The sequence below is a fragment of the Typopeltis vanoorti genome, chromosome 7 (assembly GCF_054136105.1).
Source record: "Typopeltis vanoorti isolate ZY-2024b chromosome 7, IOZ_Tvanoo_1.0, whole genome shotgun sequence".
NCBI lineage: Eukaryota > Metazoa > Arthropoda > Arachnida > Uropygi > Thelyphonidae > Typopeltis > Typopeltis vanoorti.
Window position 1 is genome coordinate 113,590,849 of NC_143555.1, and position 13,996 is coordinate 113,604,844.

Below are 13,996 nucleotides of genomic sequence, written 5' to 3' on the forward strand. Positions count from 1 at the left end.
TGAAACACTTTTAAGAAATGTAATAATAGTTATGAGCAAAAGCATTTGGAACTATAATGAGCGCGGCATGATACATTAAACCGCTTCGTTAGCAGGATGGCACGTGTACGATGAAAATTAGTACGCTGGTGGTGGTCCGCCATAACGGTTTGCCTTATGAAACCCAAATGCGAAAGTGAAATGTTTTTAGTTTGTTGTGCTACTTGAAATGACAACTGTAGCTGTTCGTGGGCAACAGCAAGATTACGTAGTTCCAGCAAGCACTTCACAGGTAAGTATAATACTTTATTTTCATAGTTGCTCCACCTATGTTTTTGAATCAAGATGGCGATAGTTGATCGTCCCATTTTCACACCCCTTTCTTCTTCTGACCCCGCCTATATAGGATATCCAACCTTCCCCGTTGGCGCTCTTAGCCGCTACTTGCAGCAAGATCGGATCTCCAACAGATGAGGGTGGTGCCCAGGGATCATCTACTGTCAAGGTTGTAGGTCAAAATCAGGTCCTTCATTCCGGAGAAATTATCGCAACGGCTGCTGGTTCTGCGCACTTCATCCCTGTACAGTCACAAACTGTCGGTTTGCTTAACCCTGATGGCACGGTGACGCAGGTTGCAGGTGTCAACGCAGCCTCAGCGCAGCAGGCAGCTGCAGGAAATGTCCATGTTACTGGGGCGACGGCATCCCTGAAGAGCCTTCCCGTTGCTTCTACCCAGAATGTGGCTTCCGTGAACGGGCAGGTGTACCCCCAAGGTACCCAAATCGTTGCCCAGGCTGCAACATCTGGTGGGAACATTGCATATATTCCAGCCCCGCAGATACAGAATATCCACATTGATGGTCAAGAAGCAATTTTTATTCCTGCTGTTCAACAGACTATTCAGATCGCTGGTAATCAGGCAATTATTGCGCCTAACGGACAGACTTTCATACGAGCGGCACAAGGAGTCCAGGTTCCTTCATCTGTTCAGAACAATGCCCCTACTGTATTACAAAGTGTTGCTGGAAACCCAGGTGGTGTTGCTGTGGCTCACATTGGAGGACAGAATGTGGCCATTCGTGGAAACATGGGAAGTGTTGTTCAGACATTACAGTTGCCTATCGGACCTATACAACAAACTATACCTGTTCAAGTACCCATATCAACTGCAGGAGGTCATACAGTTTTACAGACAGTTCATGTGCCAGTGCAGACTTTACAAGGAGTTGCTCCTGGAGGTGTTCTGTCCTCAGCAGGTCAACCAGTTACGGTTAGTGTGCCAGCCCAGGTTTTATCTCAGCTTGCCACACAGATGGGACCCTTAACAGCCCAGGTAATTTTTTTTTTATTCTTAATATAAATTTGAAATTTATTTCAGTGATTTTTACTTTTTATATGTACTTACACTAATCTGATTTGCAAGTGAAAATATTTCATTTAAGGGCTTTTATTGGATTTTATTTTTTAAAATTACTGTATTTTTGTCAATATTTGAAACAGTATTTTAGTAATATTTATAAATATATAAATTCGCTGATTTTTTAATATATCATAATTATCAAGTTTGGAAATATTAATACGTTCTCATAAAGTAGAATATGGTGTTCGTTTCGAAATAAAACTTTAAGAATTGTGCACAACCAAAATGCATTGTTCTGAATGATAATTTCTTTTTATAGAGATTAACAAGTTTTGTGACCCTTTGGTTATTGGTGCAGATGATAATGTATTTTATTTCTTGAAATATAAATGTTGTATTATTGATTTCATATGAGGCTTAATGTTCACCAGTAACAAATTCTGAATACCAAAAAAGTATTTTGCTGATTACAAAAGAAGTATTATTCAATTGAAAGATATTTATCAAGCTGATAACTTTCTTCCTTATCATCCAGTTAATTCTACATGGCCTTCTCCTTTTGTTCAGCAATTCCATGTCTAAATTTTCTTTATTACACTGTTCAGGAGAATTTCTTTTCTGGAACTCAGTTACTTTGCAGAAGACAATAATTATTTCATTTGTCTCTTTTGCTAAGCAAGTGATTCAAATATCACAGATGCATTATTGCATTTTTGACAAAATCCTAGAATTTTTTAGTCTTCTGTAAAAACAATAATTAACAGTATCACCATTTTTGTGTGTGTGAGAGAGAGATGAATTTTGTTAGATGTTTCATTTAGTACTGAAGATTGAGGATGGATGGCAAAAAGGCTATCCTTAGAACTTGAATAAAGAAGTGGAGTAAATTGATTTTTAATTCATCTGCAGTCTGAATTGTAAACATGGGGTTCAGGGTCATAACTGTTTGTTGGCTTGCAAGAAAGTTTAAAGTTGGCAGTTCTGAATGAATTCAAATCATTGAAACAGAAAATCCACAATGTCTATTAACTTTTTTTTCAAAATCATATTCTTTGTTATTGCCCAAACACAATCACTGTTAGGATTTACAATCTCTCCAAACAAATCAGAGATTATGGTTAGTTTTTTTTTTTTTTTTTGCCCTGGTACATAAGAAAAACAATAGTATACATTACATATTGTACTGCTCTAAAAGTTTTGTTCTAATAGCATCCCCCCCCCCCCTTTCCCACAGTGATCAGCATTCATTTTACACAAATTACGGACTCTACAACCTTGTTATAAATATTTATTTCCCTCCCTTACTTCACTTAATACTCTCATATTTGTTGCCTCATCCTATTAATTTTCCATTCTCATTTTTTTTTCCTCCCTGTGTTGGTGAAACAGCCCTGTTTCTATTCTTGATATAAATCTTCGGTTTTTCAAGTATAAACATGATTTGTTCCAGCTTGACCTTCTTACAGCAGTCTTTATTTTAAAATGTTTTTTTTGTGAGAAGACTGAAAGATACTATGCCATTGGGAAAACAGTTCAGGAAATGCTATTTTGTATAATAACTGGTAATATTGTTTGCATTTTGGTAAAATTTCATTTATTTTTGATAACTCAGATGAACTGCATTTGTGATCATGCGGCTTTGTGAGTTAATAGTGGCATTTTCCCTGAAATTTGTAACTGATAACACAAACTATTGGTACGAACAAGATTGTTGCACAAAGATCCCATTCATGTGTCATTCCTATGTAGGAGGTTGACTAACATGATGCGACTCATGGTTAACTATGGGCATAACTACAGTTAACTATGGGTAACAGTATTCATGGCTGTAGATCTGTGTGTGTGTTCATGGGGCCGGTTTGCCTGTTCTAAGGGATGAAAAAAATGAGTTTCTGGGTGAGAAAACCCTCTATTTGTAGGCATAGGTTTCTGTGGTTTAGCAGTTCATAAGAAAGATTCCGGTAACTGGACCACATGTTTATTAAGATAAATAGCAATAAAAAAACAAACCCGACAAGTTTCGTAAGTCGTTTGACTTGCGTCTTCAGGGGTCAAAGGTAACTAAAAGTTTAAACACAAGAAATAAAAAATTACTCAATAGTTCATTCTATGCAGTTGTGGCCATCTAACTGTTCATTAAATTAAATATCCCAATGCAGATTCAGTGCAGTGCTAAGTTTGAACAATGCTGGATGTTGTCATGTTCATATTGTCCGAGGTCTGACTTGGGTATATTTTTTATCAGTGCTAACCAAACTTGGTGTAGAATTAGGCCCTAGTTTTTGTTGCATTGTGTTGTAATTCTAAGCATGTTTGCAGCTTCTTTAAATTTCCTTATGTAATAATTTTTTTCAATGTAAGACATTTGTTTTTTGCCAGAGTACATTATGGCCGGTGGAAGTTGTATGGTATGCTAGGCCTGATTTGTGTTCTCTTCTTTTTTGCATGCCTTTTTGGTGTTTATTCATATGAATTTCCCCTGATCTTTCCGTCTGGTCTACATAGCAGATGCCACAGGAACAATGAATTTTATAAACACTTGTTTTTTTTTTAAAGGATGATGTGGAGGTTTTGGGGGATGTAAAAATCGTGAAAATTTTTCCAGTAGGAGAAAAACCCTCTGTGTCCATATGAGACTGGCTAACTCACCTTTTAGTCAAGAGACCAGATAAAGGTTCCTCATTGTCTTAGACGGTAATTGAACCCAGGTCTTTCTGACCAAAGGGCTTTGTCTATACCGACAGCTATGGATGCTCAAAGATCATGTGTGTTTAAAGGCATAGATTTCTCAGAAATAGTTCATTTGTTATAATGACAACATGTGTATTTGAGGAATGTGAAAGATGTGTTTGTAAAGAGACCAGAAAAAAAAAAAAAAGAGAGAGAGAGAGAGAAGGCATGGGCCTGTACAAAGTAAGATATTTTGTTCAACGCAAGGTATTAGTAATTGTGAAAGAGACTGATGGGGGAAAAATCAAGTGTAGTTGTGGGTGCAGTGCAAAAGGGAATGAAAGAAAGCATGAATGGTGGGACAAAGTGAAGAAGACAGTGAGATCGGAAGAATGTGATACTGGGATGTCAGATTTGAGATGATTGTACCCATCTTTGATCCATAGTGTTTAATAATATTTGTAATACAGCATTTTACTACTTATATGCAGTAAATGACTTTTTCATTCACTTAACCTTAGTATCTTCCTGGGTTTAGTTTCCATTGATGAGACCTTCAATAAAAGTCTTAAACTGTTTTGGAAGTTTTTCCACTTGGTTATACTATAAATTAAAGATACCAAGAAATTATATACTTGGTTTAATCCTTTTCCAAGTGTAAGCAAACAAAGTTTGCACCTGAAATATAATCAGGACAGGGCTCCCACTACTAACTGACTTGTTAGTAGTGGGAGCCCTGTAACAAGCTCCATACTGAGCTTGTTATTTGTCTCATTATATCTGGAAAACATGTTTTATGTACTTTGTTATTCACCACACTCCTAACATTACAATGCCAATAATTCCTTGGCACTTTCATTGGCCACCTGTTTCCCATTTATTCACAGCATTCAGATGTTGAATTTCATTTCACTCTTCATTTTTTCTAACTTTTACCTAAGTTCTTCCACTCCCATTTCATTACCACCAGCACTTCCATCTTTTGTTTAGTTTCAGTCATGCATATTTTCTTTATGCAAATGCTATGCTTTGTTGTTGCATTTCACACATGTTTTAATACCTGCTTTTTATTCATTCATTCATAGTTGATGAATGACACTTTTTATTTGTCATTCATATTTGATGTATGCATCAAAAAAATGGGAAAGCTTTATTGATGAGTTTCATAATGCATCCACTGGATAAGTCCAACACAAACCTTACTCTGAGCTGAAACTTTATTGCTGATGTCATTTATCAAATTTAATCTGCAGTTGACAAACCACACCAAACCGAAACCAATTAAAAAAAAAAAAATGCTAAACAATATACGTAAAAACTTTATTCAGATTATAGATAGCTAAGAATACCAAGTTAATCCCAAAAGCTTTTATGAATATCTTTTTTTTTTAAAAAAAAAGAGTAATGAAACAAGATCCAGCAAGAACTAAGATAGTAATAGATAACAAGATCTTAGAACAGGTGAATTCGTTTAACTACCTAGGATGTATGATCACATATGAAAAAGATATAAATGTAAAAATTGCAAAATATTTAAAAATAACAGGTGTAATTAACTATATTTAAACCAAATCTAGTTCAAAAACAAACCAGACTAAAAGTATACAATCTGGACAATAAAACAAAAAGACAAACAAAAATTAATAACAGCAGAAATGAAGTTTATGAGAAAAACTGCAAAGTATTCTCTATTTGATTAACAAAGAAACAAGAAATTATGAAAGAATTAAACCAAGAAACAGTAATAGAAAAAATTAAAAAATATAAACATAAACGGATGGAGCACGTTCAAAGAATGAAAATAGAAAGGTTACCAAAACAAGCCTTAAAGTACAAGCCATTAGGAAAAAGAAAACCAGGACGTCCTCAAACGATTCAATGATGACTTCTAAGCCATGCTAGGCCTAAATCCGTGATATGCATGATGATGATAAAAAAAGAGATAACAGAAGTGAATTAAACATCTGAATGGTGTAACTATGGGAGAAGAGGAAATAAATTTGAGCTGCAAGACTGCTAATGATATATAATACTTGAAGGAAGTTATTTAAATCATTTGGAAGTTGATGAGGTTGGAGTGAGGGATGTAATCTACCTTAATAGTGAGTAGGTGAATATCATGGTTCTCTTAAGAAAAGATTATGGCAAACCAACTTTGTTTTTACAGTAGGTTATGAATAATAAGTCTGTCAAGTAAACCTTCCCCTCTCCCTCAAACGTTTACTACTGATATAATTCCACATGAATATGTGGAATAATATCAAAAGAGCATTGATGGTTGTTATTTGAGATAAAGATCAAAGCTTCATATTTTAGCAATAAATTAAGGTTCAAAAATGTGGTAAATGGCACCAAAACTTATCCTATTATTCACTGCAAATTTGCTTTCCAGTTCTTTTGATATTTTGGTATAGTTTTAAATATGTCTTGCATATTTAACTGGAAAGCTGACCTCCTGGCATAACTCTTTTCCTTGAATTCCTACATAGGCAACTAAGGGAAATCATCTCCTACCATATTAGAATCGAAGCGCCATGTGCCTCCTGTGTCTTTTCAACAACAAAAAAAAAAAAACAAAAAAAAAGACATCAGAAAATTACTAAATAACTAGAATACTAAAAGTCAGGTCCTGATGGCACCTCTCCAATTGTTCTCAAACATTGTGCTCCAGAGCTAACACCTGTCTAGCATTGTTTCTGCAATCCATTATACTTATCCCAAATTGATGGAAGCAATGTGATATTCATCCTCTTCCAAAAAAAAAAGAAAAAAAAAGGGGTGATGGGAGTCTACCATCAAATTACTAGCCAGTTGCCATCACCTTAGTCCTCTCGAAAAGAATGGAGAAAGTTATCAATAGCCAACTTCTCCACTACTTAGGGGCCCACCAATTACTCAGCAGCCACTAGTATGGGTTCTGCCATTCAAGATCAACAGCTGACCTAGCTTACGTCACCCACCACTGGACACTTACTATGGAAAAGGTTCAGATAAACTTATGCTGTCACCCTCGACATTTCCAAACCTTTCGACTGTGTGGCATCATGGCCTGCTTAACAAAATTACCATCCTTTTGTCTTCCTGCCACTCTCTGTAACTGGGTAGCCAACTTTCTCTCTCTCTGGTCGTTCTCTGTGAGTCAGGGTAGATGGCTCCCTCTCTTCCAGCTTCACTAATGCTGGAGTGCCTTAAGGCTCTGTCTTACCACTTGTGCTCTTCCTCCTGTTCATAAATGACCTACATATAATCACCATTAATCCTATCCACAGCTATGCAGTTGATAGGACTCTCTGCTCATCTTACTCATTTGACAAACCATGTAGTATTGTGAGATTCCTGGCTACAAGGTCATCTACAACCAGTGCCTTAACTGATCTATGTACTGTCCTCCAGTGGGACGAGAACAACTTGGTCATGTTCAATGCCACCAAAACATAGTCTTCTCTTTTTCTTTTGCAAAAGAGATCTCATTCACCTACCTCTAGTAATACACAAATCATCAGACAAGATCAGATCTCTGGTTGGACTAACATTTCCTGACACAAACACATCTCAACAACAGCTTTCTCAGCATCGATAAAACCAGGCACTCTTTTGTTCAAGATGCTATTTTGCATTCAACCAACTCTTAATATACAAATTGTCTAGGCCCATGCCTAGAATACTGCTCACATGTTTGAAGTGGTTTACTTAAAAACTTTGCTTAAAATCTTTGACACTGTCCAGAGGCAAGCAATTAGACTCATAGATGATCCTTCTCTTACGGATTCACTTCAACCTCTGTTTTCAGCACTGTGTCTATTCTATAGGTACTTCCATGGTCACTGGTCTAGTGACTTGGCAATCATCATTCCTCCACTTTCTGTTGCACCTGTTAATACAAGAGCAGTAGCTGCCCAGCATTCCTTTACTGTGCAACTTCAAAGACAGCAAACATGTTTCTCTTCCTCTTTTATTCTGTCCACCTTTATCTTCTGGAACAGCATTCCCCATGAATGCATTTCCAAATTACAACCTGTAGCAACAAAAAAAACTTCAGTCCTCATCTGCACCTCACACATGGCATTGATGTGTTTATGGGTCTCTCAACCTCCCATGTATGGGATTAATGTTTAAAAAAAAAAAAAAACTTACTGGTAGATATGCAGACATTAGATGAGGTGAACATAAGAAATACAATTTGTTATCAGAGCTCTTTAAAAAAAAGTTATCCAATTTAGTAGAATGACCTTATGTCATTGTGCAATATAAATACATGTATATATTTGCTTATATTCATGGTACTCATGAATATTCTTTCAAGGACATTCTTGCTTATAGGCATCTTGTGAGGCGTTCTTCTTACATCAGCAAAATCTTGACAAAAATATAATGGTCTTAATCTCCCAAACGTGTGAAAGTTAACTTTTTTTTTTTTTTTACTGTAAGCCTTTGAACTTGTTTTTCAAATGCTGTATAACTGCTACTTTGTTTGTTTACTTTACCTACTGTAAGCTTATCCACACCAGTAACTACCTGTATATAAAAAAAAAAAAAAAAATTCACTGCAGCAGAAAAAGAACATAATCAAAACATTAGCAGACATAACTAATCTTCCACTTCCTCCCTCCTGGGAGGGAGGTGGAAGTGCAGGGAGTGGAAGTTACATCCAATGGCCTTAGCAAGGGATTACAAGGCACTGCTTCCATTTGGAGGGGAAGCAAGTGTTTTGCTGTAGGCTTTTATAAAATCGGATTTGGATCTGCTGATGACTGATTTGTGTATATTGTGTACTTTAGTATAAGCAGAGCATGAAACTGGAGTTCTTGATGTAAGTCATACGTGGTAAGCTAAATATTTTTCTTCATCTGCTTTTGATACACTTTTGGTTGAACTAGGTCTTGGAAAGTGGATGCAAATTATGAAGGTTGAATGGGGAATGCCTTCATGCAGTGAAAATAATTTCATTGACTCGTTTGCAGCAGGTGTTAGGATCAGATGAGAGAAAACAGTAGTCAAACAAAGGAAAGGAGTATAAATTCTAGAGATCATTCCGATTGGCTCCTTTATGGTGCCAAAAGATGTGGGGTCAGGAGTGGTTGGAGGAGGAGTGTTCTGTGAGAGAGAGATGAGACATTTACAAGATTGGTCTGAGTTTCCAAGAGGAGAGGTGACCTCTGTAGTGTATCCAGAAGGAGAACTGGTCAAAAAGAGATCCAGAGTATTTGGAGAGGGTTATCAGGAATTCAAGTAGGTAGACGTGTGTTACGTTATAGCAGAGACTTCTGCTTCTTGTCCAGCTTGGTCAGTGGTGCAGCAGAAAAAGAACATAAAACATTAGCAGGCATAACTAATGCTTTCCTGCACTTCTGGAATTGTGGACATTGTTATCCAAGATGAACTCGCTATTTGGATAGCTGGATTACAGATGATAGTTTCATGGAAAGGAATGCGAAGAGGTCTGAGTGGTTATCAGTGTTTGGAGACTGGTAAATACTACAAGGAAACCTTGTGCCAGAGAAGGTGAAAAGCAGGGCATTCTAAATTAGCCATTCTTTGGCAAGCTATGTCAGTTAAGGATGCAAGTGCAAGGTTTGTTTATTCCTGGAAGAGGCTAAGAATGTTTTCCCTTCAGCTTGCTTTTCTTATGGGTTACTTCTCACTTGCTTGGAACACCTCTTGAGATGATAATAAAATATTATTATTATTAAGAGAGACCTCCCAAGGAGTTCAGGAACTCATAGAGGAAGGCAACATGCGATTCATTCACACTTCTTGCACACAACATCCAATGACAATCCATTCCAATCGCAAACCACTCTGAGAGAAAAAAAAATCTAGATCTCACCCTCCTTTTTAGTGGCATTCATTCTCAGCTTCCAAGGATGCCCTCTTGTCCTGTCCTCATCCTCCATAAAATGAAAAATTCCATCAACTGAAATCCTGTATGACTCTTTCAGAAGTTTGCAAGTCTCAATCATATTAGCCCTCTTTCTCCAGTTTGCTAGTCTACAAATTCTCAATCTGCCTTCATAATCAGTATTCCACAATCCTGATTTTAAACTCTCCTTTGCATTCTCTCCACTGTATCAGAATCACAATGGAAACCAGAAGGCCAGACCTATGCACAATACTCCAAGTGCGGTCTTATCAAGGCCTTGTAAAGAGGCAAAACGACATCCTTATCTTTACATGTTAAAGTTTGTTTCAGCATTGCAATTATCTTTTGAGTTGTATTTGCAATCTTTGCTACATGGTCCCTGAACTTCAACTTCCTATCTACTAACACTTCAAGATCCCTATCCTGATCAGTTTCTTCTAGCATAATCCCACCAATATAATACAACATTGGATATCTAATCATGCCAAAGTGCATGACCTCACATTTACTGACATCCATTTTCCCATGCCCACAATTCCAGCCTATTCAAATCATTCTGCAGGTATTGAATATCAGCCACATTCCTGGTTACCCTACCTATTTTTGTATAATCAGTAAATAGCTATATGTCATCTGTTAAATCCTTCCCAATCTTATTAATGTACAGATTGAATAAAGATAAGCAAGGACTGATCCTTGTGATACACCACTGGTTACCTTAATTTTTCAGACTCACATCCCCCATATACCACTTTTTGATATGACAGTCAGCCATCTTCTTCTTATCCACACTAATATATTATAATCCATACCCATATTCTCCAATTTATGCAATAATCTTCCATGTTGTCTCAAAAGCCTTAGCAATATTCAAAAGTATCACGGTGTATCCATTCCCCTTGTCTGGTTCAATGGTAACATTGAACACATGCAAGTTGCTAAAACATGACCTTCCCTTAGTAAACACATGCTGTTTATTGCAAGTAGAGATTCTCTGTCAACCCATTTCTGAGTGCAATCCCTAACCAACTTTCCCAAAATCTTCACCATCACTACTGAGATACTGATTTGTCGATAGTTGGATACGTCATTCTTTGATGTATCCAACTTCCCACTATATAAATTATATGCCTTATATAGAAGAAAACTACCGTTTCAGAATCTTCAAAGAAGCAGCTACAGTCACTCGTTCCACAAAAAACCTCAACAGGAACCAAGGTTTAATCCTACCTGATATATGGAAGACCTCAATCAGATCACTAAACACATATGAAATGAACTTCAGTGCCAACTACAAAATGTTTCTCAACAAGTAAATCATGTACCCGCAACACGTGTATTGTTTCAAGCTCAGTAATATTTTGTTATTGAATTAGAAATGTCAGAATATTGGTGATTAAATAGTTTATTAACACTTGACCAATACTTCTAAATAAGAATTGGTTATTCATCAAATACAAATCTTTGTATATGCCCATGATTTCTCAACTATTTGTCATAAAGTGAAAATCTGATCCTGACAGCTTCTATTTGGCCTGAATCCAGCTTGTTCTTCAACCTTCCCTTCCACAATCCTTCTCAAGTATAAGCCGGTCTTTTTGGCCGAGTGATTAGTGTATCCGCTCTCCAGCCAAAAGGCTACGGGTTCGAATCCCACCTTGTGCATGGATGTTTGCGACTCTCTGTGAAAATACTAGTGGTGGTGGTTAGCAGTAGATGGCATTGATGTAGATAATGTATGTAGTTGTGGTTGGATATGGAGAAATGTAGAGTAGGTGTCCTCCCTCAATGAGTCTTTGGACTCCATGGAGATGTTACATAATAATAGTAATAATAATTGCATAAATCTTACCAGGAACACTCAGTAAGGAAATACCTCTGTAATTCTCACATTGTTTTATTTCCCTTTTTATATATGGGTACTATGAGAGCTCTACTCCAATCATCTGGAATTTGTCTCTATGTCCAGGCCTTCTGAACTATCCAGTGCAGCCAGCCACTGTAAGACTTGATACCTGCATACTTGAGCATTTCTGGTCAAATACCATCTATTCCATCTGCCATTCCAGGCTTTTGATGGCTTTTTCTACTTCAAGTATGGATATGTATTCCTGATTGCATGCCTGTTGAGTGTTTTTTTATCATTGCTGTGACTGCTCATTTCATTTAGTAATTTTTCGAAGTATGTGGGTGGTCTGAAAAGTTCTCAGCATTGACTATAAATGGCAGCACTATCGGTAAGATTTTTTTTTCCTAAGTTGGTACATCTGTCATAAGCATAGATGTGAAATTGCAAGTCATTCTATCAAGTAGTTTGTTTTATACAGCTGTCTAAAACAAAAGTGTTGTATATATCCCTTGAAATGGATAAAAATTGAGTATTGTGTGGTTATTGGTAAAATGTGGTTATTGGTAATAAGTTCATAGGCACTATTCTCCTTCATTTTCAACAATTAAGAAATGAGATGCCAGGTTTAAACATGGCCGTACCAGCCATGAAGATGATCCACGTAAAGGACGTCCAAAAAGTGTAACAACACCAGAAATCATTGATCAAGTGCACGATATGGTATTGGATGACCGGCAAGTCAAAGTGCGTGAAATTGTTGAGACTATAGGCATTTCGAAAGAACGTGTAGGATATATTTTGCATGAAGAATTGAAAATGAAAAAGCTTTGTGCAAGATGGGTGCTGCGCTTGCTCACAGCAGATAAAAAACGCACTCACATGAAAATCTCTGAACAGTGCTCGGAGCATTTTAACAAGAATAAAACTGATTTTGTGCGTTGATTTATTACTATGGGTTTACTTGGATTCACCCGTATACACCAGAATCCAAATAGTAATCAAAATAGTGGACAGAAGCCAGTTGTTCAGCACCAAAGAAGACAAGGTCATGGCATTGGTGTTTTGGGATGCTAAAAGGCATTTTGTTTATTAATAAACAAAATATTAATAATTTTAATATTAATTATTATTCATTTTAATATTATTAAAAGGAATATTATTCCAATCTGTTAAACAGACTAGACAAAAAAAAATTTGAGAAAAGACCCAGTTTGCAGAAGAAAAAAATCATCTTTCATCAGGACAATGCCCACATAGGTATTTTGGAAAGGGAAAATTAAGGGATCTGCACTATGAATTGTTGGAACATCCACCTTATTAGCCATATTTGGCTCCCTCTGACTTCTACATCTTTTCAAAACTAAAACTGTTCCTTGCTGGTCAGTTTTTACATCGAATCAAGAGGTGATTGCAGCTGTAGAAGTGTATTTTACAGATCTTACTGAGAACCACTACAGGGAAGGGATAATGGCACTAGAATAAATGTATTAGTCTTAACGGATATTATGTTGAAAAATAAAAATACTTTTGAAATTATAAATTAATTTTTTCACTGTTAGGCCAAGAACTTTTCAGACCACCCAACATAATTGCTTCCATACATCAAGGATATGTTTTTCTCCACCTTTCATGTCACCTTTATCATCTCTAAATCCTTCATAGCACTCTTTCCTCCATTTCTGAGCTTTTTCAACAGACACCTTGCTGATATTGATTGTCTATGTTCTTACCAAAGTCTTCCCATGACTTCGTTTAGCTAGTTTTACAGTGTTTAGCTTTCTTACATTTGTCTCTGTATTCTCTAAGACCACAAGCTGACTTATTTGCCAGGAACTTTTGATATGCTTTCTTCTTTTCATTCAGACAACCTCACCACATACCTCTTTGGCTGAATCAATGTTTTCTTCAGGATTTGCCACTGAATCTCCAAGGTTTGGCTCCTGTTCTCAAACTCTCATTCTTTCTTGAATAATGTTTGTATATTTTAGTCTACAGTTTACATCTGAGAGCTGCTCAACTTTTATTCGCTTTAAAACTTTCTTGCATGTTATTCTTTTCAATATGAAATTCAATTTTATTCTGCTCAAGACTAAATAGTGATCACTTGCAATTTCAAATCCTCTGTACACTCTGGTGTCCTGCACCAGGGAGAAAACATCACTATCAACAATAACATAGTCAATGAGACTTTCATATTCCTTGCCTCTTCTCTCCATGTGAATTTGTGCACATTTTTTATGTAGGAACATAGTGTTGGTAATAATCAGTCCATGTCCTG

The 13,996-nt window shown here is 36.5% G+C and overlaps 1 protein-coding gene across 1 annotated transcript in view; it reads left to right on the forward strand.

Moving 5' to 3' along the window:
• The first annotated feature begins 208 nt into the window (after nt 1-208).
• The window catches only part of LOC150104980 (transcription factor Sp1-like), a 72,958-nt gene continuing 59,170 nt past the window's right edge, over nt 209-13,996 (forward strand). Inside the window, exons 1-3 of the mRNA XM_090395096.1 lie at nt 209-271; nt 386-952; nt 1,046-1,312. Of these exons, the coding sequence (XP_090251222.1) occupies nt 209-271; nt 386-952; nt 1,046-1,312 (897 nt within the window). The remainder of the gene's footprint in view (nt 272-385; nt 953-1,045; nt 1,313-13,996) is intronic.